The sequence below is a fragment of the Trachurus trachurus genome, assembly GCF_905171665.1.
Source record: "Trachurus trachurus genome assembly, chromosome: 17".
Lineage (NCBI taxonomy): Eukaryota > Metazoa > Chordata > Actinopteri > Carangiformes > Carangidae > Trachurus > Trachurus trachurus.
The window spans coordinates 32,629,893-32,656,811 of NC_139900.1; the positions used below are offsets into that span (position 1 = coordinate 32,629,893).

Below are 26,919 nucleotides of genomic sequence, written 5' to 3' on the forward strand. Positions count from 1 at the left end.
AAAATGATAAGTTATTCATATTGTAAATGTCTTTTTGCAAAGGTTGAGCCTCTTGTGATGCACTCAGACTGTATATATTGTTCATGTTATCTTTATTCCTACCATATTTATTTGTATAGAGAAAAGCCTTTGTATTTTTGTAAAAAAAAAAATATATATCTATATATAAATAAAATTGTTAATGCTATGGTATGTGGTGTTGAATGTTGTGGTTGTGCAATTCCACATTAAATTTATGATTTATTTAAGATAATCAAATTAGCCAACACTAATGCTGCTAATTCTGCAGTATTTTTGCTCCAGACCCTAATGTGCTCTCTTGAGAGGTGTTTCATGCTGATTGGTTCCTCTTATGACCTGAGATTGACCTCAGTCCTCAACCCCTTTAAGGCTAAAAGCTTTCCTATCAACACAGCAGCTGCTGTGCTGGTGACCAGTAACTCCCTGTTTTCTCTCCTCATTTCCAGGATGAGGAATTGTAACTAGACCCAGAACTAAACTGACCTTTACGTATCCTATTGTCTGTCATGAGCGGGAACATTGTAAGTGCAGCCAACTGTCACTTGAGGAAGTGACACCTTTGACTTGTAAACAAGCCCTTTTTTTGCCACCTCAGTGTGGTTCCTAAATCTCAAATCTCAGTTTGTGTTTGGTTATGATTGTCTCAATGAGCCAGAATAAACCAAAGTAACACACTCAATTCACACAATTTACAGTTTATATCTGCTAGGTAGACTACCAGGTGCACTTTCAGCTCAAGTCCTGAAAGAAGGACATAAATGTAACAGCTGAGTACACACACATACTATACACATACCTCTGTTGCAACACATCAACTCCTGCCTCTGTGTGTGGGAAGTGTGCTGTATCATGGGAGGAACGAGTAGTATTTTTGTGTGTGTCTCTCTCTCTCTCTCTCTCTCTCTCTCTCTCTCTCACACACACACACACACACAGTAATGACAGTCCACAAATGTGTCAGCAACCTCCACAGGGTCTGGTCGGTCGTCACAGACAGTGTGCTGTAAATGGATGAGACTTATCACCTGTTCTCTTGTCCACTGTAAGGCTTTTCTTTTTTTACTTTCTGGCTCGCAGACACCCACTACGCTGCTGCGGTCTCCTTCTGTTTATCATCTAATCTTTCTGCCTGTAATCCCTTTTATTGTGGAGAACACAGCTGACCTTGGCTTTTGATGGGAAAAGCTGTTAACCAACTTATTATAGATCACTGCTGTGCTAAATTTTCCCTCAAAGAGTCTGTTCTGGTGGACCACCTTAACACTGGAGGGCAGCCATGTACTGAGTACAATGCTCAGACTCTGTGTGTGTGTGTGTGTGTGCGTGAGTACGTGTTAGGACAGCTGGCTATGCCATACTGGAAATACACTCTTGGATTTAACCCTAACAATCATCAACTCCCCCACAAAGCTCCAACCATTCCTCTAAACCTCAACCCTCCCATCAGCCCCTATTCTGCTGGGAAGCACACACACATACACACGCACATAGACTGACACAGGCTGAGTGCCAGAAACTCTATGAAGAGAGTCCGTGCGAATCAGATTAGTGATCACAGCTTTGTCTCAGACAGCGCAGCATAAACACATACACTGATGGATTCTGGACCTCGGATCTCGTTGTCACTCTTCGTGAGGGTGTTTATGATTTCTGCCACAGGTAGGAAAGCCGGCTAATCAGCCTGCCACTACATTTAGTAGAAAGAGTCTTGGGAATCTGCATGGTGTGGTGTGAATCTGTGAAGTCCAGTTTTACAGATTGAGGTGACTGACCATGGTTAGATGGTATGGAGACAGTACAAACACAATATACAGTGCAGTAATGGGAATGTAATGACAGCTGCTGTCAGGACTGAAGTATAACATACATTACTTAAAGGTACAGGAAGTTACACCCAACTTTGGCTCACCCATAACTTTAGTAATACAATTATGTTAAACAGGCAAATTGTTTTAAATGACACTTGTATATGTACCATAGTACTTTTCCTATAATGATTATGTTTCTGTTCTTACATTCAAACAAAATGTATATCTCTGCATCCAAAAAGTTGTGAGTAAGTAAACCCAACAGCATTGTTCACTAAATACGACAGCTTCTTTTTATTAATGATGGTAAAACAAAGATCTATTTTTGTCTCATATGTTGTCTTTGAACTGTACAGTACTAACAACAGGGCATGTATACATATACATACAGTACCGTAGTCGGCAAAGCAGGTTACTTTACTCTTATGCACAGTACTTTGTAATTTGTTGTTCTGCTGTGCAATTTGTTGATTGAGGCATGAATTACAGTGAACTTAATGCTGATACCTGTTTCTCACTCATTATACCTGAAGGACCATCAGGTGTTTTTGCTGCGTAGAAAGTTTTTTTTTTTAATTGAACCGGGGGGCAAGACATCCTAACTTTTAGTCCCTTTATATGAGTCCAGCTCTAAAATAGTAAATCCTGCATTCTCTATCAAACCTCATTTTTCTAATTGATACTTACTGATAACAAGAGAAAGTCTGAGCCAAAGTAACCCCGCTTACATCACTATTAGGAAGTTACTCTTGAACCAGATACACAGTTCAGACTAGACAGGAGAAATCTGAACTTGATATGTAAATGATCAATTTATTAATTAGAGTATATCTTTAATTTAAGTCTGTATTTTATCACTTGTTTTTGTCTTTTAATCTGTGGTTTATCTGCAGCATCTGCCGTTAACCTGGAGGGGGAGCTTTTCAAGGAGTTGATGAAGGGCTACAACAAGAACGTTCGACCCATGGAGAAGAGTGGGGACATCACTCGGGTTGACATCAAGATGACGCTCACCAACCTCATCTCCCTTGTGGGTGAAGTTTGTTCAAGTGTATTTGATTAGTGCCAGTTAGTCCAGTCGATGAGAAAAGGTTAAACAAATTGCAACAGAAGCAAACTCAACTGATTTTGTATCCTCAGCATGTCCTGAGTGAGGGGAAAAAAGCCCCGAAGAATCCCATTAGGGGAAAGTTTAGAAAAACACCCAAACATATCCCATTTATACGCATATAAAACATTTTTTTCACATTCTTGAAATTTAAAGTGGTCAACTTGTCGGTTGACCGATGGAGTCAACTCATTCCAATTTTCATGCCGGTACCACCACAGCAACTTCATACATGTGCCGTCAAAACGGTGCGATTTATGCAGATTTATGCAAATGTGCTCATGTTAACAAATAATTTCAAAAAACTTGTAATACATTTTTTGTTTGTCTTAATGTAAGTAACCAACTCAGTAATTTTCATGGAGATATCTAAAGGTTAAAAATGTTACCCTAATTACGTGAAAAAAATTTTTTATATGCGTATAAATGGGATATGTTTGGGTGTTTTTCGAAACTTTCCCCTAATGGGATTCTTAGGGGCTTTTTTCCCTCACTCCCTCATGCTGAGGATACAAAATCAGTTGAGTTTGCTTCTGTTGCAATTTGTTTAACGTTGCCAAAAATTACTGGACTAAGTGGCTGCACAGGTCTCTGATTAACATTATATCTTCTTCAACTATCTCTCCCCAGAATGAAAAAGAGGAGGCCCTGACGACCAGCGTCTGGATAGAAATGGTAACCACACACTCAACTCGCCTGCTGAGTTTTGCAATGATGCTGACTTTTATCGTGGTGTATTTTCAAAGTGAGAAGAAAAGTCTGACAGTATTTCTTTATGTAGCAATGGTGTGACTACAGGCTCAGATGGGATCAGCCCCCCAGGTTGGCTCTGTATGGGAACATCACCTCTGAGCTACGTGTCCCCTCCAAGAGCATATGGCTGCCAGACATCATGCTGGAAAACAAGTGAATAAACTTTCACATAATAACATGTTTAAAAGGACCAAGAATGTTCTTGATTTGACTGAATCATTTGGCAAATTTAAGTGTCTTTCTCGTCTCTGCTCTGCAGTGTGGATGGTCAGTTCGAGGTTGCACTTTATTGCAATGCACTGGTGTCTCCTAATGGCTGTGTGTACTGGCTGCCTCCTGCCATCTACCGCAGCGCTTGCACCATCACTGTTAACTACTTTCCCTTTGATTGGCAGAACTGCACAATGGTCTTTCGGTAAGTACAGATATGATTTTTTGGGGTCTTGATGTTTCGGCCTGTGAGCAGTGCATGAACAATCTCATTACAAAAAACAACACACGACTGTTACTGCCTTCTTTTGTCTCTCGTGTATCACTTTAATGTCAACTGAGAGCTTAAGTTTTACAACAGCACATCAAAAAGATCAGACAAAACTAACAGAAAAATAAGTCTTTGATTTAATTCTATAAAAACAAAAATAGGGGTAGATATTAAATTAGAGAGATTCAATTACAAAGCTTAATACTGTATACACATTACAAAATAACATACAGTGTGTGCCCTACCTGTAATATACACACACAATGCAGTAACAATGGCAATGCTATATGATAATAGAATCAAATTGTAGCATAATAATATATATATTTTTTAAACAAAGTAGAAATCACAGTAAAAAAGGCTTTGTTGTAAAATGACAAAGAATATAATACAATGTGAAATAGAATAGTGTAGAGTTATGGATATGGTAATATATCTTATACTACTGCTCTCATTGTAATAATACTGCAGTACAGAAAAGGCTTTTAAACTGAATATAATGCAATTACTGTTTTTTCATAGAGCAGTTAAATTAGCAAATTAAAGGGAAAAACAACAAAAACAAACAAACATTGAATTGAAAGTTTTATTTATTCAGTCAGTTATAAATCTTATTATTCATTCAGTTATAAATCTTAGCTACAGCCCTTTTTGTTTACTCATCAGGTTCCTTTGTATTGGTGACCAATGCTTCCTTCTCCCCATGCTGCAACTGTGTTTGTTGTGGAGACAGACCGCATGTTCTCTCCCTGTGTGCAGCTCTCAGACTTACAGTGCCAATGAGATTGAGCTGCTTCTCAAGCAGGAGGACAACCACACACTGGAGTGGGTGGATATCGATCCAGAAGCTTTCACAGGTACACATGAGTTGATGATTGATTTGTGATGTTTAAATGATGGTTGCGTGGAAAACTCTACAACTATCGGCCAATTTTCTTTCCCCTAATGAAAACTTTGTTGGTAGAGAATGGCGAGTGGATCATCAAACACAGGCCTGCTAAGAAAGTGATCAACACTCAGTACACCCAGGATGAGCTGGAGTACCAGGAGTTGCTCTTTTTCCTCATCATCCAGAGAAAGCCTCTTTTCTACATCATCAATATCATCGCTCCCTGTGTGCTCTTCTCCTCCCTTGGCCTGCTTGTCTACTACCTACCTGCCAAAGGTCTTTTCAGATCATTGTGTGTGCACCTGTAAAGACAGAAGTTTTGATAAAACCAAATGAACCTCCGTCGCTGTTTGCTCGTCTCACTGGATCGGTTTGTGGTTTGGTTTTTTTTGCAGCTGGCGGTCAGAAGTGCACAATGTCAATTGCGACTCTTCTGGGCCAGACTGTGTTCCTCCTCCTTATCGCCAAGAAGGTTCCAGAGACTTCGAAGGCAGTGCCTCTTATTGGAAAGTAAGTTCATAAATTTGGAGTTCAGAGTTTACGGCTAAGTGAAGACAGTGCTTAAATGGTGTGATTTATAAACCTTTGGCTGCAGGTATCTAATGTTTGTGATGTCAGTGACCACCATGGTTGTGATGAACTGTGTGATCGTCCTCAACGTTTCCCTGAGAACGCCAAACACTCACATAATGACAGACAAAGTTCGAAAGGTTAGTCCAAATGGTCCAAACCATCTTTTTTTAACTGGAATTTCCTTTAAGCAGCTACTGAGTGAACACACAGTCTATTTGTCCTCGGATTAACCTTTGACCTGCTGTCGCTCTCAGATCTTCCTAAACATCCTACCTCGACTGCTGAGGATGCAGATGCGACCCTGGACACCAAACAATGACAACATCTCAGACCCCGGAAATGGTGAAACCCTGCCTACAGACAGGAACAACGTGCACCTGGTTCCCTGCCGACGCCGCAGCTCCATGACTCTCATCACCAAGGCGGAGGAATATGCGATGAGAACGGCTCGGTCAGAACTCATGTTTGTCAGACTCAAGGAAAGAAATGGATTGATGAAATCAGTTTTAGAGAAGCTAAGTAAGTGTTTGAATACATTTGAATTTGTGTTAGTTCTGATGAAAGTTGTGTTTTCACATTTAAAGGAATGAGTATCTGGTCTGTTTTGGATCCAGGTGCTGGGCTGGAGGGGGGCACAGCAGAGCAGCTTGGTGCCAGTCTGGCGAAGGTGTCTCCACAGCTGAAGCAGTGCGTGGCGTCCTGCAAACATATAGCTGAGACAGCAAGACAGCAGAACAACTTCCAGAATGTGAGCCCTATACATTTATACATTTCCACATCTCCTCCTCAGTGTAAATATCACTAACAACTTATCACTGATTTTCACAACGCAGGAAAATGAAGAGTGGTTTCTGGTGGCCCGGGTGATCGACAGGGTTTGCTTTATTGTGATGGCGTTGGTGTTTTTTATCGGCACTATTGGGATCTTCCTCATGGGCCACTTCAACCAACCTCCATCCACACCTTTCTTTGGAGATCCAAAGAAGTACCTCCCTCCGTTAAACAACGTCACTGACATATATGAGAGCGGGACAGGAGTGAACTTCCTGGGCTGAACCAGGGTGGAGATGATGAGATTTCATCACTTTAACCAAGGTGGAAATCTGACAGCATCCGTCAGTGACCTTCCACTAATGACTGGGCACACACTGGGAGTGGAGAAGATGCAACTGTATGTATTTTCTGCTCTGGTGTCAGAGGTGCTTACATGGATATGTGCACTATCACAGAGGTTAAGTTGAATATGCTTGTTCATGGTGATAAATGATCCACTGCACGAGTGTGGAATCCACATTTGATCCATAATGATGCAAACAGGTGTCAGCTCTTCCTGTTATCATTAATATGTATTTATCTTTGCCCTGTGAGACTCTATATGAGAAACTGAGGTGATTCACAGCTATCTGTTCCAAATGAATGCTTTTTATCAATAAAGGTACCACTGTAATGGTGTTTATTACACAAAAGACTGTTGCAGAAATGTATTTATCATGTGTTTGATGCCTTTTTCAAGGCACATTCTGAAATCGCTGACACCCCCCACCCCGCCCCACCCTCCAAGATTATCCCACAAAACACAGAGCCACTGTGCAGCCCCCCACCTCTGGAAGCAGGATTTCAATTACATGGCTGAGTGGTGCCTTTCTAGCCCAACAAAAGGCAGATCCGGCTAGTTGGGATGGAAACAGAGTTGGGGATAAGACAGAGCCGGGGTGGTGGGGGGGGGGGGGTGGGAGTGGGAGTGAGACCTCCAGACACACATACACTAAGCCAAACATTACTACGTGAATATTCACACAAACACACAGAGGTGGTAAGGAGGTTGCAACTTAACCTTCCTCCTGATCCTGCAGGACTCAGGAGTGTTTTCATGGTCTCTTCTTTCTCACAGTTACATTTTCAGAGTCTGGAGGCTGAGCACAGATGGTAAGCAAAAGACAAAAGTTTTATATGTATGTTCTTTTATGTCATATATTTATGATGTTTGAATAGGAGCATATTCTCTTCATAGCAGTCACTGTAATGTGCTTGACAGAAAGTATGGCTTCATCACGGTGCTGTAGAAAAGTATATAGTGTTGTTGTTACTCTGCAGCTGCAGAGAGAAACCAAACTGTGCAGTAGGACTCTGAGTGTGTGATGTGAATAAATAAGAAGCTCGGTCTGGCTGCTATGGAGAAATCACTTTGTTTCTAGAGGAGGATGTTTATTTTGCTGCCAGGGAACTGTCTGAGACACTGTGTGGTGGGGGAAAAGTTGATTTCCTTGGACATTCCTGCATAACTTTCAAGAAGAAGTTGTTTATACATATGAACTCTAAAGTAAACAAACATACAGATTCTTTTAGCCCAGTGGTTCCCAGCCAATGGTTGAGAACCCAACAAACATACTGTATGCAATTTTCAAAATAAAGTATAATGCTCCTCTCTGGTGTACTTTCAGAGGACACATTGCACCAAATACTTTACCAAACTACTATTTCCTAGATAAATAATGAACCTTATTGTCAGTGTATGTCATTTCATACCTTTATACCCCTATAACCTAATTGATTGCAATTCATAACACCCTTTTGTCACCACAAGTAGAACAATTTCAATCTGTCAATTTTTATTCTCTATTTATTTATCACTTTTTCTGTGGGGGCAAACATCTTAGCTGTACCATATCATTATACTGTAGTAGGTAACCCCAGACAAGTGGTGTCTGACCAAGGTCTCATACACATCTGTTATACTGAATACTTTGTAAGCCACAACTCAACATTAAGTTGACCTATTATCTTCTTTATTTTTCTTTTTTTTAATTGCAGGTTATTATGAGATAGCTTTATCAACATATATTCTGAGGTTTACACCATGTCAGCCGTGACTAACCAGCCTCTTCCCTTTGGACGCCTGGAACGAGAAAAACACATCGAGATGATCTTCAGAGCTTTCCAGAACCGCTGTGAGCCTTCATGCGGGTGTCAGACTAATTCACCTGGACCCAAACCTGAGCGGGCATCTCCTGTCTGGGAATACGATGAGCAGCTCTCAGGTCTGACTCCTGAGAGGAAGATGCAAAACAGCTCCATGCAGCCACCTGAGAAGGACAAAGTGAGCAGACCAGTGATGGAGGAGCACAACCTTGGAGGTGCGGCGGGAAGAGACTTCATGTCAGTGCTGGAAACAGTCAGCCGGATTTATATTAGTGCCAGGCCAGACTTACAAGGCAAGGAAATGTTGTGTATTTGTGTGTTTCTGTGTGTAGAAGAGTATTATTGCAGTGCAGAGATTTCTGTAATTGAAAATGCTCCCTCGCTGTAGGTCCACAGTGTGTTCCCAGGAGGATCTACAGCATCACCACAGCAGGAAGCAGTCCACAGTTATTTGTGGCTGTGGAAGGTACTGGTGCATATTCAGCCACAGTATACGTGTTTTAACTCAGGACATTCAGCTCATCTGCATTTTGAATCAACAACGAATAATGATATTTTTCTGCGTATTCTGCGTCTCCCCCCGTCAGAGAGCTCATGTGCGTGTCTCCAGTGTTGTGGTCCTGCTCGGGCCTGTACTTTGAAGGGCTTCGATTGCCAGGGTCACCAGACCTTTTATTTTGAAAGGCCTTTTAGGATGGATGCTTGCTGCTTTGGCTGCTGTCTGATGGAGATGAGAGTCTACACACCTCAAAAACATCTCATTGGCACTGTATGCCAGAGGTAGGACAATCTGAATCTGCTTCTATTCTTCTTGGTGTGAGATATATTTCTCAAAAATACACTTTAGGCAGAAGGTGCCTCAACCACAACTACAACTACATTGCAGATCAAGATAATTTATAGATAAAATACATAATCATCTTAAGATAAAACGTAGACTATCAATAAAGCTTCTTACAAGTTAATGAACCAAAATAGTTTTTGACATTTTAAGTGCATTTTGCTAATGAATGCAAATGTTTCTCTGGTTTTAATGAAATCATGTTTACTCTCTTTTTCACTATGTTTCACTTACAGTACGGGTGTTTATTTTATACTATATAAAGACATGAGTGTTTCTCTCACCAGTAGAGTTGAACTGAATGCAATTTAAACACACTTTTCAATCATGTAAAGATTATTTACAGAGATAAGATTGTAAAGATGTTTTCCTTAATTAAATAAATACTGATTTAGTTACATTTTAGGCATATTTGTGATGTGTTTTTGTGGTGCTCACCGATTTAACAGAAATTCAGACTAAGCTATACATTTGTTCTCCATACTCCTCTCAATTAAAAATTAGTCAGGTTGCTCTAAGACATACTGTATGTATTGCTGTTGGATTTTTTAAACGTAATTTCGATTAATTAACCCTTTAATCCAACTGACCTCCTGCCATCAGAAAATTGTCACTTTACATTCTCATACTGAACAGCTTGTCATGTGAGCCTTTTTCCATGTCGCTCCCAGCCTCTGGCCACCCTGAGCCACCGTAGATGCCCAGGCCTGTCTGTAAATAGCATTGCGAGCCTTTACTGTTCCACACAGCCGGGGTGCAGTCTAAACCTGGGAGAGTTAATGCACAACACAGCTGTCTGCACAGAGGCACACCAACAGAACTGCACTGCACTGGGAAGGAAGGAATGTAGCATCCTCTTTAATGGGAACGTTGGCTAATCGGAGCAGTGGCAGCGCCCCTGTCCCCTGTAGCCAAATAGCCAACTCAAAATACTTCCCTCTTCATCTGGCCTGAGTTTGACTCCAGGGGTAGCTGGGGTGCCTTTGTGTGTCAAATTTAGAGTTTTCCAGAAGCAACACTCGATGAGGTTGTGTCCAATTACTGACCTGGCAGAGGTTTCACTGACCAGAGAGCTACTTGGTATAAATATTCCCTCAGTTGTGCTAGAATAAAGCATGCCCCAATTTGAACTCTTCCGACACCAAGCGAACAAAGGTTTTGGTGCAGCAGAATCATGACAGCTGAAAATGCGATCAACCAAGCATCAAGGCCGGGCTGCGCCACTGAGTGAAGTACTGGCCAGTGCATCCGCCAGGTTGCTCATTGCACGATCCCGTACATGTGAGTGTGTTGAACTGTTGTATGTTGTGCTGACTGTGTTTCAAGGTGGAGCATGTTCACTCCTCTTCTGGAGGTATGTAATTCAGAAGGAGAAAGTACTATCAGAATCCAGGGCTCATGTTGTCCATGCCGCTGCTTCTCCAACCAGCAATTTCAGGTACTAACATTTGAGCAATCCCAAAATCAACAATGTTTCTACACGTGTATCACATTCAATAATTTTGCCTTCTAATCATAAACCAGATTTTCTCAAACATTGGTGAGAAAATTGGCACGATATGGAAGAAATGGCCCGGTTTCCGCGATGATAACAACATGGACCATGAGTATTTTGGGTTGGAGGGTGAGTGAATTTTATTCCTACTTCCTAATTGAGTGGTTACCATTTTTTCCTCTGCCATGCACCTTTGGAAGCCCAAACAAAACCAGTTTGACTGAAATAGCTCTATCAAGAACATGACCTCTATGTTCCTTTTCACAAGTTGCTCTGTCTAGTTTCTTAGCAACACAAAGGAGACAAGACTCTCCTGCTGCACTGAAAGTAAACTGTAGACCATGACCGTTCAGACTATTAAAACTCCATCATGCACTTGATTTGCCTGATTCAATTTTGCCTGATTTGCTGAAACCCACTATTTTGGGAGGCAGCAAGAGCCTTTATGTTCGAAATTAATGGAGCCATTTCAAAATCTGTTTCACTCCTCCAGTACCACCAAGTGTGGAATCACACATTAAACTGCTGCTGCTGGGAGCTACCTTCTTGTTGGTAAGCGCACAAATTTCTATTGTTATTCTCACAGGGAGATATGTTGCTTTGTTACAATATCATTACATTTATTGGAGTAGAAAATATCCAATTGTGTGGAAATGATACTTGAACCACCATGTGAGTATATTTCACTTAAATGCACCATCAGTAGTGTAGTTATAATTAAATATTTTCAGTAAAACATAGTTTGTCAATTGCCCCTGCAATGTTTTGCTATTGTAGTTGATCTTGGTGGAACTCATCTGTGTTTATATACAGTTAAGTGTACCATGCAATCCGTAATACACAGGTATAGTATTTCATAATTAATTGCACCATATTAAGATAATGTTATGCATAAAAAACAATCCTGCATTCTCTCTGAATTGTGCTTTATTGTAAATATTTGGCGGTATTAAAAACTCTTGCACTTCAGTATTACCCTACAGTATGTATTTCAGTTTCAGTCATAATTTAACCCTGTCATTGGTGAGCTCACTTGTTTTATTTATTTCTCCACAGAATCACATGTTCTTTGAGATGAGCTGATCAGTGAAAGGTTACCAGCTATTTACAACTCACCATAAGTGGACCACAACTGCTGAGACACACCAGTCGGGTACAGAGAGACTGCAGCATGAGCACCAATGGCTCCTGTAGCAGCACCTTCCTCAACAAACTTGTGTTCAGCTTCAATGTCCGTTTGTAAAAGAAAGTGACAATGAACCACTTTAGCAGCAGATGCATATTTGACATTTATTGCTATATAATCCATCAGGTGTACATCCAACAGTGTTTCTTCAATTTTGACACACACGCACACACCTGCACCCGTCATCACGCTACCAAACATGGCCAGCATTACAGTTTTTCAACAAACTATAGGCGCCTTCTTAAAAATGGTTCCAAAAAATGCTCCCGAAGAATTAATAAAAACTGTCACAGGCCCTGAACCTGGGCCCAGTTTCATTTCTCGTACTAAAAAATGGAAAAGGAGTGAAGGTCAGTGTTTCAAGACCCCTATACACCTTTGCTGAGGACATTAAAGCAGAGCCCGACCCTTGGATTACTTCAAGGCGGGGTTAAGACAAAACAAGACAGAAGGGAAACCTGGGTCGGGCTCGAGGCCAGGCACAGTGATCTAGGCAGCTTGGCAGTCCATTTTTTAGATGCCGGTTATACAACCTTCTGCTCAACACAGGATGGCCCTCATCCTTTGGGATTCAACTTCCAGGTCAAAGATGGAGAATCATTGCAGATTCAATTAAGTGATCTTTGAAGTGGACTGTATTTACAAATATATCGCACACAATAATAGTAATCATTCTAGTTCGAAATGACCAGAGGAATTGTAGATAAAATACAGCACTGTAATAAAATAACATCTACCAGCAACCCTGTTTGAGTCCCGATAAAACAGATTAACAAGGACTTACTTTGACAGCAGGAAGTGTGATGTTATGTTAAGCAATAAAATCAGATCTCTCATTATAACAGATTGGCTTTTGTTATTGTTTTTCTTGAATTTGTCAAGTACACTTTGTTAACAGCTAATGACCAAACACCAGCCATATGCCCCCTCCCATTCTGGCAGCAAGTTTACAGATGTTACAACTTGCATTACGAAACATAAAAAAGGGAGGCTTTCTTCTCCTCTGTTTGATTAAAAATAACGCACATTTCTCTCATCGTCTTGGTTCAGTGTCCTTTTGAAAGACTTTTCTGTTCATTACCAATTTGACACGCAGAAGGAATGGTCTTCTTGCCTCTGTTCCTGACTTTTACTCTGGCTTCAGATCACAGCGCCAACTCACGCAGAGGAATCCTTCCCTGGACTGGTCATCCCCTCATCACATCACATATACACACCTACATACCGCAAACAAAGACAAACAATGTCACATCACCATGACACAAAGCACATCACTATGTCTTTCACTCTGAATTAATGTAGCAACAGAACTTACCCTTGCAAAGGTTTTCAGTGTGAGGGGCTAACGTCCGCCACTAGCATTCACCAGACCATGGAAGTCTTCCCAGGCTCTGATAAGATGGATACAGATGCAGCACATCATCTTTCATTATACAGAAAGCCAAGTGTTTAGATACTTGTGCCTTTTCAATGGTAAGAAATGGTAAAAGTCACATCTGCAACAATTTACTACAAAAAACACATGGAGCAGGAAGTTCAATACATGGGTTCTGATTTACTTTTACATTACACCAAAATCTGACAATGAAAAACAGCTGTAATGGTTAATCAAGAAACATTTTTTTATCAAACAAAAATTCTCAAAGAAAGCAATGTGTCAAACTGTAACAATTGTTTTCATGTAAAAGTCATGAAAAAGAGACAAATGCTAATCAAGATGTCATCTATCCTGTTTTAGCTTGGAAAAAAATGATTCATTAATGATTTATAAATACATCTGTCTGTGCAAATTCTCATTTGTCCAGGTCAAAGGCATCTCTAGGCAACTGAATCAAGTCAACTGGACTTAGTTTTTTGTCTTTGAAGATGTTTCGCCCCTTATCCAAGTGGCTTCATCAAATAAATAAATACATCTGATCAGTTTATGTTGTGAGACATTAGAGCTATTTATACTTTGTGAGCATGCAAACATTTATGTGTGAGAGAGAGAGAGGGAGAGGTTGGAAAGAAGAAAATAATAAAATCGTGGAGACATACATACTTAATGCTGTCTGTGTGTGTCTTGTACTCCATGATGGTGTTGGGAGGCAGGTTGAGGACTCTGCGCAGGGTGTCTCGGATGCGAGCAGTGGTCGCCTGGTCACTGGCCGTCTTGTTCCAGATGGAAATGATGTCCTCCTGTGGAAAAGACGCATGAACAGAGAGAAAAGCATGTCTGAGTATATTGGAGCGGGTAGTGCGGGATTACATTCAACAGGTGTCTGTTGGTGGGTTTACCTGGAACCGTACTGACACCACAGCCCCGCAGATCTCCTCTCCCACCATGAACTGCTCCCCCAGCATAGCCAGGATCAGGTTCTCCCAGCAGCGAGATGCTAGGCCTTTCCTCAGTCGGATGATCCACTTCCCACCCATCTTATTGGCATCATCCTGCACAAAACACACGCAGGGTTTCAGAATCAACCTTTGTAGAAACATCCCCAAGTGTACAACCTTTCAGCGAATGTGTGCACTCACCTCCCACATAGGTTTAATACCCTCTTTGAAAAGGTGGAAGTCACTATGGCCTGTCAAATCGCCTGGCCGGATCATGTGACTATAGAAACGCCAGAACTGCTCCACCTAAGAAAGGAGAGGAAATGGTTGCATCAGTAACAGCAGGAGAATGAGTCAGCATGAGCTTGCAGTTGTAGGTTAGGGCTACATCTGGCTAAGGTGATAAACAAAAGCTACAAGAGGTTCCCCTCCCTATCCGCTGTGTGTATGCTCTCTCTAAAGCAACATACCGAGGCAAAGCTGCCAATCTGTTTGATGTTCTGTTCGTAGCTCTGAGTACTGGCCGGTCTCCCCGGGGTGCGCCTGGAGTACCAAAAGGTGTAGTTATATTGAAGAGGGTGCTCTCCTGCCCCTGGCACAACCATCTGCAGACAGAGGAAAACATCAGTGAGCCATACAATTAATTTAAGACACGGTAAATGCTTGTGAGTCTTTTTTTTTTCTTCAACAGGCTCACCTTTTTCTTGGAAGCGTTCTGTTCCTTGTCCTCGTCTTCAATTTTTTCCTTCTCACTGTCTTTCGGTGAGCCTTGGTCCTGGTCGTGGTCTCCACTGTCATCATCTTTCAGACTGGATTTGACAAAATAAAAATAAATAAACCTCTGTGACAAGCTAGTACTGCACTGTGAGGCCAGTTTATTGGGACCACACTGATTGAAGTATTGCAGTCTAATGGTAAAAGTCCTGCAAATGATTACATGCCATTAGTATATAATATTATGATAATGTTTGAAGCAGCTGTTGTGCTGTTCAACTGTGCCACAGTGACGTGTATTTAAGTAAACAAAACAATAGCATCAAAGCTAAAACTGACACACTCTTGGAGGAACAATTCATTGCAATCATTGCTTTTTATTGCAACACTTCCAGCTCTGGGAAACAACTGAGTTTATGTACTTTCTACTCTGTGAGCTGCAGATATGTGCAGTTTATAGCCTACTACACATGTGCACACGTTCACTTTAACTACCCAGGACATGAATCGCCTTCAACTCGCTGTCACATATAATATCTCTCCGTGCTTCGGGGAGGGCGGCATGGGAGTCTAGCCTGAGCCCAGCCTCCGCGCACCTTCCCCGGCCTCTAAACAACCACAACATCGAGGACTCGGGGCCTGCGCGTCTTCCGCCAAGCTAAGCTACACGTACCCACACGGCGCGTTTCCGCTTATAAATCACTGTTTACCCCCAGTTGTTGCTTGCACTTGTCTAATATGCACCTGTCTATGCGGACCTGGCTGTCGTGTGGATTTATAAGCCCCACAGAGCATGCAGGACCATGCAATGAATCTGACACACCTCTCTTTTTACACGCAACGCGACAGCTTTTCATTAACACTAACGCTCCCCGGTGGATATGCAGTCGCGACGAGCAGCACGCTCTCCGGTAGACTCTCCACACAAACTTTTCATTACTCACGCGTCAAATTTGTTGTTCATTATTTTCTAGGTGAGAGCCTCTCGGGGTCCGACCACAGCCTCCTGAATTCCGCAGGAACGGCGGCGCGCACTGTGGACGCGAGGTGGACGCGCACGCCATGTGCTGATTGGTCGTGGGGATGAGCGTGGAGAGGTTTGGGGTGTCACAGGTTTGGACAAACTGTGTGTGTTTTTTACACTCACTGGAGGGACACGTGTAGTTGAAAGTTAGATATTTTAAATTCAAGATCACATAAAAAAGAAAGCAGCAAGTTATGTTTTCACACTTTATTCACACTTGATCTCATACAGCCGAGTACCAGACTAGTACCACTCTGATCAGAAGGCTTTTTAAAGTCTGTTAATTGTTGCTCCAGTGAATAATCAGAAGCCCTGTGACTTCTGCACACACAGGCATGGGCATGAGCAGGACACAGCACCACACATACAGCCGCCTCAACACAAAAAGAGGCTGGCGGCGTCTTCACACGAACCGGCATCCTCTGATGTGCCGCATCCCTTGTTTCATCCCCTCCATCCACCCGCTTGTCATCTGTTCTTGCGGTCCTTCAAACGGTGGTTGTGTTCAGGTCCAAGCAGGGCTGTGGACCGAGTCTAGGGGGACAAAAGGGGAGGTGGTGGGGTTGAGGATGGAGTTAGGTTCAATCTGACTTAAGTGTCAGTCAGGATGGTGAGCACGTTTTGGGGGATGAAGGATTGAGAAAACTCTGTGTCTGCGTCCAGAGACAAACAATGCAAGCTAGCTAAGTGGCAGATTGTCTGGAGTTGAGGGTTGGGATAAAAGCTCTGGCATGGTATGGCACGGTATGGTGTGGTGTGGTTTGGTTGGCTCTGCTGGTGGAGACCATCCCCTCACCCCTTGCCCCTTGTGCCTCTCCGAGGACCTTCATGAGAGGGCCCTTTGTTCCGGGACGGCAGGCGCACCAGTGAGTGAATGAGGAAGAGCAGTGGCGGCCCTCTTCAATGGCTGCTGTTTGTTTACACCAGCCAGTCCCGTCATAGTTCATTAGCAGCCCAGCCCACCGACAACTTCTGATGTCCTAATCGCCGATGAGTGTGTGGCTGCCCATCAGCCCTGAGCCTCAGCGGCTCAGGATAAAAGGCTTTCTAGGATTCCCGACACACACATTCCCACTAAATCTCTCTATCTGCCTGCCTTCTCAGCCACTCATGGTACACACACACACACACACACACACACACACACACACACACACACACACACACACACACACACACACACACACACACACACACACACACACACAGAGCCTGTACGGTGAGAGTGTATGGGAGAGCTGGTTCTTTCATCGTGGGCCAAGAGGCACAGGGAGGTGAGCCCACGTCAGTGGAGCAGCAACAGTCCCACAGAACTAGCTTTGCATCACAGAGATGTGAGAGACCTGCCAACCAGAGAAGGACAAAGTAAAACAGAGGGATTATTCAGTGCTGCCATCTTCTGACGACAGTCACAGACATTAAAATATGAATACAGGCTATGTGCACATCCAGTTTGCTGCACCTATTTGCCTTTGGTGCAGGGTTTGCATTTGTTGAGCTTTAATGGATTTAATGTCAACCTACACTGAGTGTGTTGTCAGCCAAAACCCAACGATATTCAATTTATAGTGATAAAAGCATAGAAAATATCCTAATCTTGATATTTGAGGAGTTATAACCAGTGTTTGATCTTTTTGCTCAAAAGTGATTTCAGCAATTAATCAACTGATCAGATCGCTGCCACTTTATTTTGTCATTATGAGCACTAAATCATACAGACCTCCTGAATGGCTCTCCCCAGCTGCTCCTGACTTTTCACCACCTTCCTGAAAGAGGCACATACACAGTTATTACCTCTGCCATAACCTGTATAACAACACTGTGACCAGAACTTTAAAACAGGAATAGGCCTAACCTCTGTATTCTGCGAGCAAGGCTGATGGTGAAGTTTGCTGGGCAGTCAGGTTCATAAGTGGATGGTAATATTGTGTAAGCTCCAGGTGGAAGACTGCAGGCCAGACTGACATCCTGCATGTAAGAGTGGGGGACACAACTGGCCACAGGATCCTGGTCCCTTGGGGTCGTCTGCACTGATGCTCCTTCTGGGATCTGGATACAGTATATTGTCAAACTCAGATACCGGGATAGTAAGTACAGTTCCTTACAATTAAATGTTTTAAGTATTTCATAAGTTGTTGGTACTTGTAACATTGTGACATTTACTTGAACTCAACACAACAAAATTAATATGTATACATACAATATGGCATTTGTATTGTGTTGATTCTGTATTGGCTCTTTGGTTGTGTTTATTTTATTGTGCACCGATGCTGCTTTGAACCAGATAAAATAAAATAACAAATAACAGAAAATATCTTCTTATCAAAAAATCTTCCCTAGCTAAAGCAATTACTCCATTCATGTCTTCTTATATGAAGCATAGCAGCAATTAAAGGTAACAGTAACAGCCTTTCCAATATTGACCTTCAGACAAACTCAGACACCTTAACAACTAACAAAAACAGTAAACATTATGGAGTCGTGTTGATACGTCTCATCATTCTTCTCTAGATGTTTAACCGACCTTGTAAATGTGGAAGCCAATAGGGTGCAGATTAGTGTCAGGGCGGTGTTGCTGCAGGGCAATCCTGACATTCACTCCTGACGTCACCGCTGGGTGGTCACACACTGTAAAAGGGAAGCAGGGGTTCTCCCAGTGAGACAGGAAGTTCCTACTTCCTCCAGCCGTCCTTCCCTCCACCCACGAGTCCCGGAAGTAACTGGTCTCCCACTCACCATCTGTTGTTAATGGCAGTGAAGGTGCTGGGCTTTTCAGGGCACTGATGAGGACACAGACATTATTAGGTCACGTATAATCAAATTGGAAACATTGCAAATAATACAAACACAGCACTTTGCATAATAAAACATGACAGTCGGAACATTTTCTCTAAAATGTGTTGGTTAATGGTTTTATGTCTCTTTCCTACAGTTAAAGAGGTTGAAAGTTTTATTATTTTATTAGTTAATTCTATTAAGGTTGTTTTTCAATTTGACCAGCAGGTGTCACTACTGTCATTTGTTTCAAAAAGAAGTTCAATATTGTTCAACATTGTGTTCTGAACTTCTGACATATACTGAGCAGTTTTCTGTCTGTATTGTAACACAGCAGTTTGAAAAAGAGCGTTTTGCTCAAAACGTCACATTGCTATTAAATCCTTGTTGAAAGGGGGCTTCTATGGTGTGTGGACTTTCTTCATTTTTCTAGTATTCCCTCCTTTGATCCAGCACCCATCCCAACCGGGCACAGTTTTTCTCATATACTGTATGTGGTACATATATACATATATAGATATATACAGTAGATAGATTGATAGATATATACATATAGCTGGAAGCATGATTATAATATTTTTACTCAATGACCCTGTGGGCTCTGTAGGAAAAAATATTAACTAGATGAACATTTCGAAAGTTGGAATTGACTTTTCTTTTTCCATTAACTGGTCCTTACCTGAGGGATACGGGGGAGGAGGAAAAGACCCTGATGAGAAAGCGGACCTCGGCCTCTGGCTGGTAGGTGCTGGGGATCAGCAGGTAGTATCCAGGCTCCAGCTGCACATGGAGGACCACCTCTCTCTCATAAGCATGGCAGTGAGTAGAAGCACATGGAGGTTTGTTCAACATCCGATTCAGATTAAAACGCTTCTTCTCCACCTGGTAACAGTGATAGAATAAACCCTCAACTGACAACAAATCCACAACCAAACACAACGGCATCATTCATCTCGAAGCGGAAGATGCCACAAACCTTCCACATGTGTAGAGCTGTAGCCTGGTAGTGCTGGTGCTTTGTGTTCTTGCTGTCCTCAAGTGGCGTTTGTGCGTATTTCTCTGTGTTTCTCCACTTCCTATGCTGCAGCAGGGACACCAGGACCTCTCCTCTCTCACTCATTTTCAGCCAAAATTTGGGGTTGGTACCATAGCTGCTGCTGTTCCGGCTACCACCAGCTGAGTGCCCTTTTATCCACCGACCAGCCAGCTGATGGCTGTGTTCCAGCAGACCTCCTGCCAGAGAGGAGAGGTGTCAGGGTGAGAAAAATACTGCCACTAAGGTCATAATTAGAGGCTAAAAGTAGAAAATCCTCTTAAACAAAATAAGGAAATTACCAGTATAGATGCTCTTTATGTGTCCATCCTCACTAACGGGGTATCCCACTGTGACATCATCAAACTGGGACATGAATTCAGCCTCATCAAACCAGAACTCGCCCTCCGCCACCCTGGATTGTAGATCCGAAACACAAGCCGGTTCCACAGTGCTCCAACCTGCACCACTGTAGAGAGAGAGGTAGAAAGACTGAATGCAGGTCACGGCTAGATCCCAGTGTCTGAACCTCCACACAGATACAGACACACATAGGTCATATTAATGGCAGTGATTCAGATCTGCAGCCCCATCACCCCCATTAATGTGATTGGTATGGTAAGCATTTCAGTCAAGAAGGTGGACGTATCACTGCAAAAACTCAAAATCTTACCAAGAATATTTGTCTTATTTCTAGTCAAAATGTCATTTCTAGTCAAAACAAATCTCATTCTACTTAAAATAAGACTCATCACATTAAAAAGCAGCTTGTTTTTAGACACTTTTTACTTTTTTCAAGCAGATTTTCACTTGAAATAAGTAGAAAAATCTGACAGTGGAGCAAGTTTTTCTTTCTTATTACAAGCACAAAAACTTGCTTTCACTGGCAGATTTTTCTACTGATTTCAAGTGAAAATTAGTTTGAAACAAGTAAAAAATATCTAAAAACAAGTTAATTTTTAGGTGATGAGTCTTATTTTAAGTGGAAAGAGATTAGTTTTGACTAAAATTGAGACATTTTGACAAGAAATAAGACAAATTTTCTTGGAAAGATTTTGAGTTTTTGCAGTGTGGATTTTGATAAACTCATTCTGACGTTACACACATAGACAACAGACAAATCTTGACAGCTGCCTACCTCGCTGTCCAGGTGCCTCCCCAGCAGCACCTTCCCCAGGGGTTTCTGATCCTGAGCAGCCGTACTTCGTTCCCCGACACCGTCTTTACATCCAACCACTCCATGACAGTCAGAGCATGGTACTGACCGAGCTCGCTTGCACCTGGAACAAATAGGTAAACAATGTTATGTGACAGTGGATCAAAAGTCGTCTTTTATCTGCAAGGGGAACACTTCTCTACCTGCAGGGCTGCTGTGAGTGGAGCAGCTCAATGCACAGTCATCCTTCACAGGGTGCAGCAGGTTCAGGTCCAGCCTCCTCCTCCTGACCTGGTCGCTGTCCTGCTCTGGTCTGTGCTGCTCTTCTGACCCCGTGTTTCCCAAACTCCAGTGCTCCGCCAGACCACCGGTCAAATCCACCAGAGCCTCAGACACCTGACCTGCCCACAGCCGCTCATATGAGCCATGAAACCTAGAGGGAAGGGAAGGGGCAAGAGATTAGATTTCCACACTTTACTAAACATGGAATGCACAACAAAGTCATTGAAACATACCAAAATAATACCAAGAATTTTTGTCCTTGATCCAGGTTCATGATAGATCAAACTGAGAGATAGGACAGGGAAATTGAGGCCACTTACTTGGCGTACGCCTTCTCCAATAGAGCTACCCAAAAGGCGGTGGGGGAGTGGCAGCGTGAGAAGCAGAGAGAGGAATGAACGCAGGGCAGGCGGTCATCGATGGTCACCTCTATCCAGTGTCCCTGCTGCCAGAAACAAAACTGGAAGAAGCCGTTGTACCTGCTGTCCCCCCACTGAGGCTGGTCTGGGGGTAACACCTGCAGAGAATCATGGAATAAGTCACCACAGCGTCTCAGGATGTATTAACACCTTTTCTACAGCTGGCATCCTTATTGGTTATCTTCAAGATGAAAATAATAGCACAGTTGTTGCTCTACCTTGTTCAATAGATGTTTGTTCTTGAGCAGGAAGGTGCAGGCGCAGAGGAACCAGCAGTCTCCTAATAAGCCTTGTTTCGCATGACCCAAGGTGATGTTGTCAGGGAAGAGAACTGGTGACTGGCAGATCTCCTGGTGGTGTCAAATTGAAATACAGAAGAAAAGAAAACGTAGGTTTTGAGTGCCTAATTGGGCAAAAATGTAGCCTGACAAGCCAGACTATATCATTAAAATGTATAGTCTGGCAACGACTGGTAGACCTCGGCTCAATCCAAGTTCCTATGGCTCGTTTCTAGACCCACCTACGGAGCAAATATATTTGCTGCCGCTAGGGTGCAGCTAAATTTCTAGGCTAGCAAAAATGCTGATTTTAAGGAATTTGTTGCAGGAAGTTGTTAACATCAAAGACAGGGTGTGTGCAATGTTGTTTTTTATGTTGTCATTTTTTGGATTGTACTGTATCATGATAGACATAAAAATAGCTCTGAACCACTTATTCATAGTAATAAGATAGAAAATAAATAAATCCTTCCGTGGTTGAACAAATAAAACTGTGGCAGGTGATGTAAGTTCCCCAGTCACAATAACAATAGAGCGTACACTATGTAAACATTCAACCCATAACAAAGACAAACACATGAGGGATTCTCTGTGGGATTTCCCATTTCCCCCTTGACACTAGATCTAACCTGTGGCCGCCTCCACGTGATGTTTCCCTGCAGCCTGGCGATGGGTGTGGAGCGGTCAGAGAACAATGACGCGTCTTCAGACGGAAAGTCCAGATCCTCAAACAGAGCCTGGCCTCCACCCTCTGCCCTGCCCTCTCCCTTCATGGCTGCTGCTGCTGCTGCTGCTGCTGCTGCTCAACCTGGATCCAACCTGCTGCTGGGTCAGTGACCCCATGTACATTTTATGTATCACACCTGAAAAACAAAACAATAACAAACAAGCAAAACATAACTTACATGAGATATTTATGATATTTTGTGGTTCTGTGACAAGATGATAGGTTCATTCCTGCTGCCATTAAGATGCACAATGCAATTTTTTACTTTTTATATCATTTATATCATATTATTTTAGATTATTTAAGATGCTGGACGATCTGAATTTCCCTCCTAGGGATTAATAAAGTATTTTCTATTCTATTCTATTCTAAAACGTAAAGTAGAGATTTAACCTCTATTTTTTATAATAATAATAATTATTATTATACATGTAATATATGGTATCATATAGGCAGGGTTACAGGGTGTACTGATGTTGATAGCATGCAAGTAAAAGATGCCTTTAGGGGGAAACATATTTTGTTATTCTTCGCCTTATTCACATTTAACGGTATTGTATTTAACACAACCGTAATAACAGTGAAATACAGAGAAAAGTCGAATTAACCGCCCCTCATACTGACATATAATGTTGGTCACAGGTCAGATCATCGTGTGGCTCTCTGTTTTTATTACCTTTCTCTGCTGTTAATCATCTTTTCCTCCTTTACTGTCATTGTTTATCTAGTAGCCTGACAGTTGCAGCTAGCCGTTGTCGTTAGCATCTGCTGGCTAGCGCTGCTGCTGCTGCAAGGCTGTGGCATCTCCATGTCGTTTCATCTCCTCATAGTTTCTGAGCTCAGACCACGGTGACTTTTCATAACCCACGACGCCAAACACGTCGTTATCAACAACAGTTGTATCCAAACCAAATCAAAGTAACGTATCATCCCGTGGAGTATGAAAACACTTCCGGCCGCACATCCAGCGCTTCATTCATAAAGTGAATCCTTCCTGCGCTGCTGAGCTGAACACTCCTGCCACCTACTGGAGGCTGTGGTGTGTGTGCTGCTGAGGGCTGGCTCCAGTATAATAATAAATAATAATAATAATAAATAATAAACAATAATATTTAATGACTTCCTTGTTTTTCAATATCAGTGAGTTTATCTATTAGCGTACATTAGTTTAAGCTGGGGAAGTCATGTGTTTCCTCTTAGCCCACTGTCTGTCTGCTTAGCCTCACAACTCTCCCATCTTTATTTTATTCTTTCAATTTATTTCCTTATGTTTCTTCCTTTCCCCCTGCACCATCCTCTAGCTCAGTGGTTCTCAACCTTTTGTACATCAAGGACCCCTAAATTGACACAAATTAGACCACGGACCCCCATTGGACCAAATTTAGAAGTAAACACCAGAAATACACAAATATTTGTTTGAAGAAGATTACTTTTTTATACTTTTAAATTAGGGCCAATGGCGTGAAGTTTTGGAAATATTATAGAGAAATTTCTGGAAAAAAGTGGTCCAATTTCTCCAAAAACATTTAAACATTTCTAGGAAGAAGTGGTAACATTTCTCGTAAAAAATGTTCAAAATAAAAAAAGTAAACATTTTCTAGAAAAAAGCGGTAAAATTTCTAAAACAAAAAAGTTAAAAAAAAATTCTAGAAAAAGTGGTAAAATTTAAATAAAAAAAATTCTAGAAAAAAGTGGTAAAATGTCTCGTAAAAAATGTTCAAAATAAGAAAGTAAAAATTTTCTAGAAAAAAGTGGTAAAATTTCTAAAACAAAAAAGGAAAAAAAAAAAATCTAGAAAAAATGGTAAAATAAAAAAAAACTTCCAGAAAAAAAGTGGTAAATTTTCAAGAAATAAATTGGGGACCCACTTCAGATCTCTCAAGGACCCCTAGGGGTCCCCGGACCCCACGTTGAGAACCACTGCTCTAGCTATTATTCCCTTCTTTCCCTCTTCTACACCAGAAAGCAATTAGCCTAGGTACAGAAAGGCTTTAAGGTGTCCGCCCGCCAAAACTGATTTCCTTCAACCTTCAACTAATTTGTTCACTTTATCAAAAATATTTTTACCCTACTGGAAGTGAAATTACATTTCAAGGATTTTGAAAGGATCAGGTACAAGCAGTCAAATATTTAGAGTCATATTATTTTATTTTTTTTAAATACTCGAATTAGTGGTATTCACACATATTCCATTTACTGACTTTAAAATATAGGAATCATCTTGGGTAACTTTGGGTAACTTTGTGTCGTGTTGGTGACCTCCAATGTACAGTAGTAGACGTTGCCCAGTGCTGGGTGTCTAAAAAGACAAAAGACATAACATTAGATAGATTCACATACAAGTGATGAGTTGTAATGTTTCTCTTCCAGTAGCCTACAGACACATGAGACTTTGAGATTGAATAGTGAAATGAACTTACTTGTTTGCCATCCCAATGATAGTTTGCACCCAGTCTGATTTAGGGTTTCCACATACAGGTTTGTTATTTTTCATCACTAATCTGTACAGAGACCATGGAAGACAATATCACAACAATGGCAGAGGCAATGGTTAACACACACACACACAGTACTTTATTGTAGAGTGTGTTGTTCCACATGTCTTGATTTTTATTCCTTACATTACTGCCTCAATGTTGCAGAAACGGGTGTCCTGGATTACATAGTATTTTATCAATCTCCTTGGAATTGGTCTTTCCTGGTACTGTGTGCAGCAAACCTTCATAGGATCTTTACAAAAGACAACCACAAGCATTTCAGCCAAAAGAAATGACCATATCACATAGGCTATAGGCTACAGCAAAGTCTAGACAAAAACATGTGTTTTACTAAATCAATAGTGAATGAATTCAATTCAATTCAATTTTATTTGGGGTGGGACAATGCAAGTTCATTAAGGCTAATTTCTATCCGTTGTCCCATACTTAGATGTTCCCTAGTACAAATACAATAACAATAAATAAAAACAAAAACATGTTATAAAATAGCAGCATTCAGTTTACAGTTCAGTTTTAGAGTAATAATACAGATACAATACAGTAGTATGACAGTAATACAAAAGTGCAACCATGTCTCGAGTAAGAGATCCTGGTAGTCATATCTAATAGAAGCTATGCTACAATAATAGGGCTAAAGATATTAATTGATCACTTTCACTGCTATATATGGCTATATATGTGCAATAAATCACTGCAGTCATACTTACTGCTTTCACTCAGCTCCAGCTGCGCCACCACCAGCAGCAGCACAGAGACAAACACAGCGAGCTTTGCCATTCTTTCTCAGCTCCTCTTCAGCTGTCAATCAGTTTTCTGGTCAAGATGCTCTGATGGTATGAACTGGTAAATATTGCCACAGGCACTGAAGTTGAAATACTGTGAGAGGCGGAAACGCAAATAACAATTTACCTGGAAATACCACTGTAAACAAACAGGAAATACGACACACAGACTGGCACAAAACCCCCTTCTCTGTGGCTCAATGCACAGAATATATTTTATCCACATATGTGATGCTAAAAGCAGTTCTTTCCTTAAATATAAACACTATTGGACAAAATGACATGATATCCTCTTTGTTACAATATTTTTTGCATCTCACTATATGGATGCTCTTCACTTTTTTTCACTGTCATTGTTTTTTGTACTTTATAGGTACTCTGCAGATTCTGTTTATGTAACTCATGATAATATAATATAATATAATATAATATAATAAAGAAATTAGTCAGTTAGTAAGATTGTTTTTAGTTTAGTTTATTTATTTGTGTGCTTGTTAAACAACAACAACAACAACAAAAGAAGAATGATGCACAGGATGGAAGAAGGAACCCGCAAGGGCTTGTAAGAACCCACCCAACACTGAAATTAAAAATGAGTTGTATACATATGCCCCCCAAAAAATCATTACAGATTATAGTATATATAGCAATATTGAAAATATCTGGGGGGGGGGGATTGCTGAACAGAGAACAAGTGATAGAAAAATGAATAAATAAATACATTGCAATAACACATTTCCGCTACTTTCACGTTTGTGCAGTTTTCTCGTAACTATTATCATACCTCGTTATATAGCGTACTCCTTCAAGAGAAGCTGTTTTTTGAAAGACTGAAATGAGG

At 41.4% G+C, this 26,919-nt stretch overlaps 4 protein-coding genes across 5 annotated transcripts; 2 read left to right on the forward strand and 2 right to left on the reverse strand.

The window, feature by feature from the left end:
• Window positions 1-1,456: 1,456 nt before the first annotated feature.
• On the forward strand, window positions 1,457-7,013 carry chrng (cholinergic receptor, nicotinic, gamma). The gene is made up of 12 exons (XM_083992201.1): window positions 1,457-1,680; window positions 2,723-2,859; window positions 3,568-3,612; window positions 3,719-3,843; window positions 3,950-4,105; window positions 4,931-5,028; window positions 5,136-5,336; window positions 5,456-5,570; window positions 5,656-5,770; window positions 5,888-6,152; window positions 6,248-6,381; window positions 6,467-7,013. The coding sequence occupies exons 1-12, from the start codon at window positions 1,617-1,619 to the stop codon at window positions 6,686-6,688; spliced, it is 1,677 nt and encodes a 558-aa protein (XP_083848327.1). The 5' UTR covers window positions 1,457-1,616; the 3' UTR covers window positions 6,689-7,013.
• Window positions 7,014-8,490: 1,477 nt separating this feature from the next.
• LOC311000631 (phospholipid scramblase family member 5) lies at window positions 8,491-11,971 on the forward strand (the record flags this gene model as incomplete). Its single annotated transcript, XM_083991371.1, has 7 exons — window positions 8,491-8,767; window positions 8,941-9,018; window positions 9,140-9,332; window positions 10,720-10,831; window positions 10,918-11,017; window positions 11,382-11,440; window positions 11,945-11,971. The coding sequence occupies 7 exons, from the start codon at window positions 8,491-8,493 to the stop codon at window positions 11,969-11,971; spliced, it is 846 nt and encodes a 281-aa protein (XP_083847497.1).
• Window positions 11,972-12,152: 181 nt separating this feature from the next.
• eif4e2 (eukaryotic translation initiation factor 4E family member 2) lies at window positions 12,153-16,160 on the reverse strand. 2 transcript variants are annotated; one of them, XM_083991974.1, is made up of 8 exons: window positions 16,049-16,160; window positions 15,088-15,199; window positions 14,861-14,995; window positions 14,592-14,696; window positions 14,352-14,504; window positions 14,116-14,252; window positions 13,390-13,465; window positions 12,153-13,291 (listed from the first exon to the last, which is right to left on the reverse strand). In XM_083991974.1, the coding sequence occupies exons 1-7, from the start codon at window positions 16,066-16,068 to the stop codon at window positions 13,417-13,419; spliced, it is 711 nt and encodes a 236-aa protein (XP_083848100.1). In that variant the 5' UTR covers window positions 16,069-16,160; the 3' UTR covers window positions 12,153-13,291; window positions 13,390-13,416. The 2 variants fall into 2 exon arrangements, with proteins under 2 accessions (XP_083848100.1, XP_083848101.1); XM_083991975.1 differs by having other exon boundaries at window positions 14,112-14,252.
• A 166-nt stretch (window positions 16,161-16,326) lies between these two features.
• On the reverse strand, window positions 16,327-23,754 carry capn10 (calpain 10). The gene is made up of 13 exons (XM_083990616.1): window positions 23,475-23,754; window positions 22,701-22,934; window positions 22,012-22,143; window positions 21,695-21,891; window positions 21,296-21,525; window positions 21,075-21,216; window positions 20,239-20,405; window positions 19,880-20,136; window positions 19,583-19,785; window positions 18,653-18,908; window positions 17,984-18,177; window positions 17,849-17,894; window positions 16,327-17,471 (listed from the first exon to the last, which is right to left on the reverse strand). Exons 2-13 carry the CDS (start codon window positions 22,842-22,844, stop codon window positions 17,442-17,444), a joined length of 1,998 nt encoding a protein of 665 aa, XP_083846742.1. The 5' UTR covers window positions 22,845-22,934; window positions 23,475-23,754; the 3' UTR covers window positions 16,327-17,441.
• Between the last annotated feature and the right edge of the window lie 3,165 nt (window positions 23,755-26,919).

What these genes read in the sequence shown, in the direction of transcription:
- capn10 (XM_083990616.1), bottom strand. Translation starts at nt 22,844, where the DNA reads ATGAAGGGAGAGGGCAGGGCAGAGGGTGGAGGCCAGGCTCTGTTTGAG. An exon ending in TCACGTGGAGGCGGCCACAG is followed by an intron (nt 22,144 to 22,700) that starts GTTAGATCTAGT and finishes TGACACCACCAG; the next exon opens with GAGATCTGCCAGTCACCAGT. An exon ending in CAGCTCTACACATGTGGAAG is followed by an intron (nt 19,786 to 19,879) that starts GTTTGTGGCATC and finishes CACTGTTACCAG; the next exon opens with GTGGAGAAGAAGCGTTTTAA.
- chrng (XM_083992201.1), top strand. Translation starts at nt 1,617, where the DNA reads ATGGATTCTGGACCTCGGATCTCGTTGTCACTCTTCGTGAGGGTGTTT. An exon ending in AACTGCACAATGGTCTTTCG is followed by an intron (nt 4,106 to 4,930) that starts GTAAGTACAGAT and finishes CCCTGTGTGCAG; the next exon opens with CTCTCAGACTTACAGTGCCA. An exon ending in AGCAGAACAACTTCCAGAAT is followed by an intron (nt 6,382 to 6,466) that starts GTGAGCCCTATA and finishes TTCACAACGCAG; the next exon opens with GAAAATGAAGAGTGGTTTCT.
- eif4e2 (XM_083991974.1), bottom strand. Translation starts at nt 16,068, where the DNA reads ATGAACAACAAATTTGACGC. An exon ending in AGAACGCTTCCAAGAAAAAG is followed by an intron (nt 14,996 to 15,087) that starts GTGAGCCTGTTG and finishes CTCTGTCTGCAG; the next exon opens with ATGGTTGTGCCAGGGGCAGG. An exon ending in TGGTGTCAGTACGGTTCCAG is followed by an intron (nt 14,253 to 14,351) that starts GTAAACCCACCA and finishes TCTTTTCCACAG; the next exon opens with GAGGACATCATTTCCATCTG.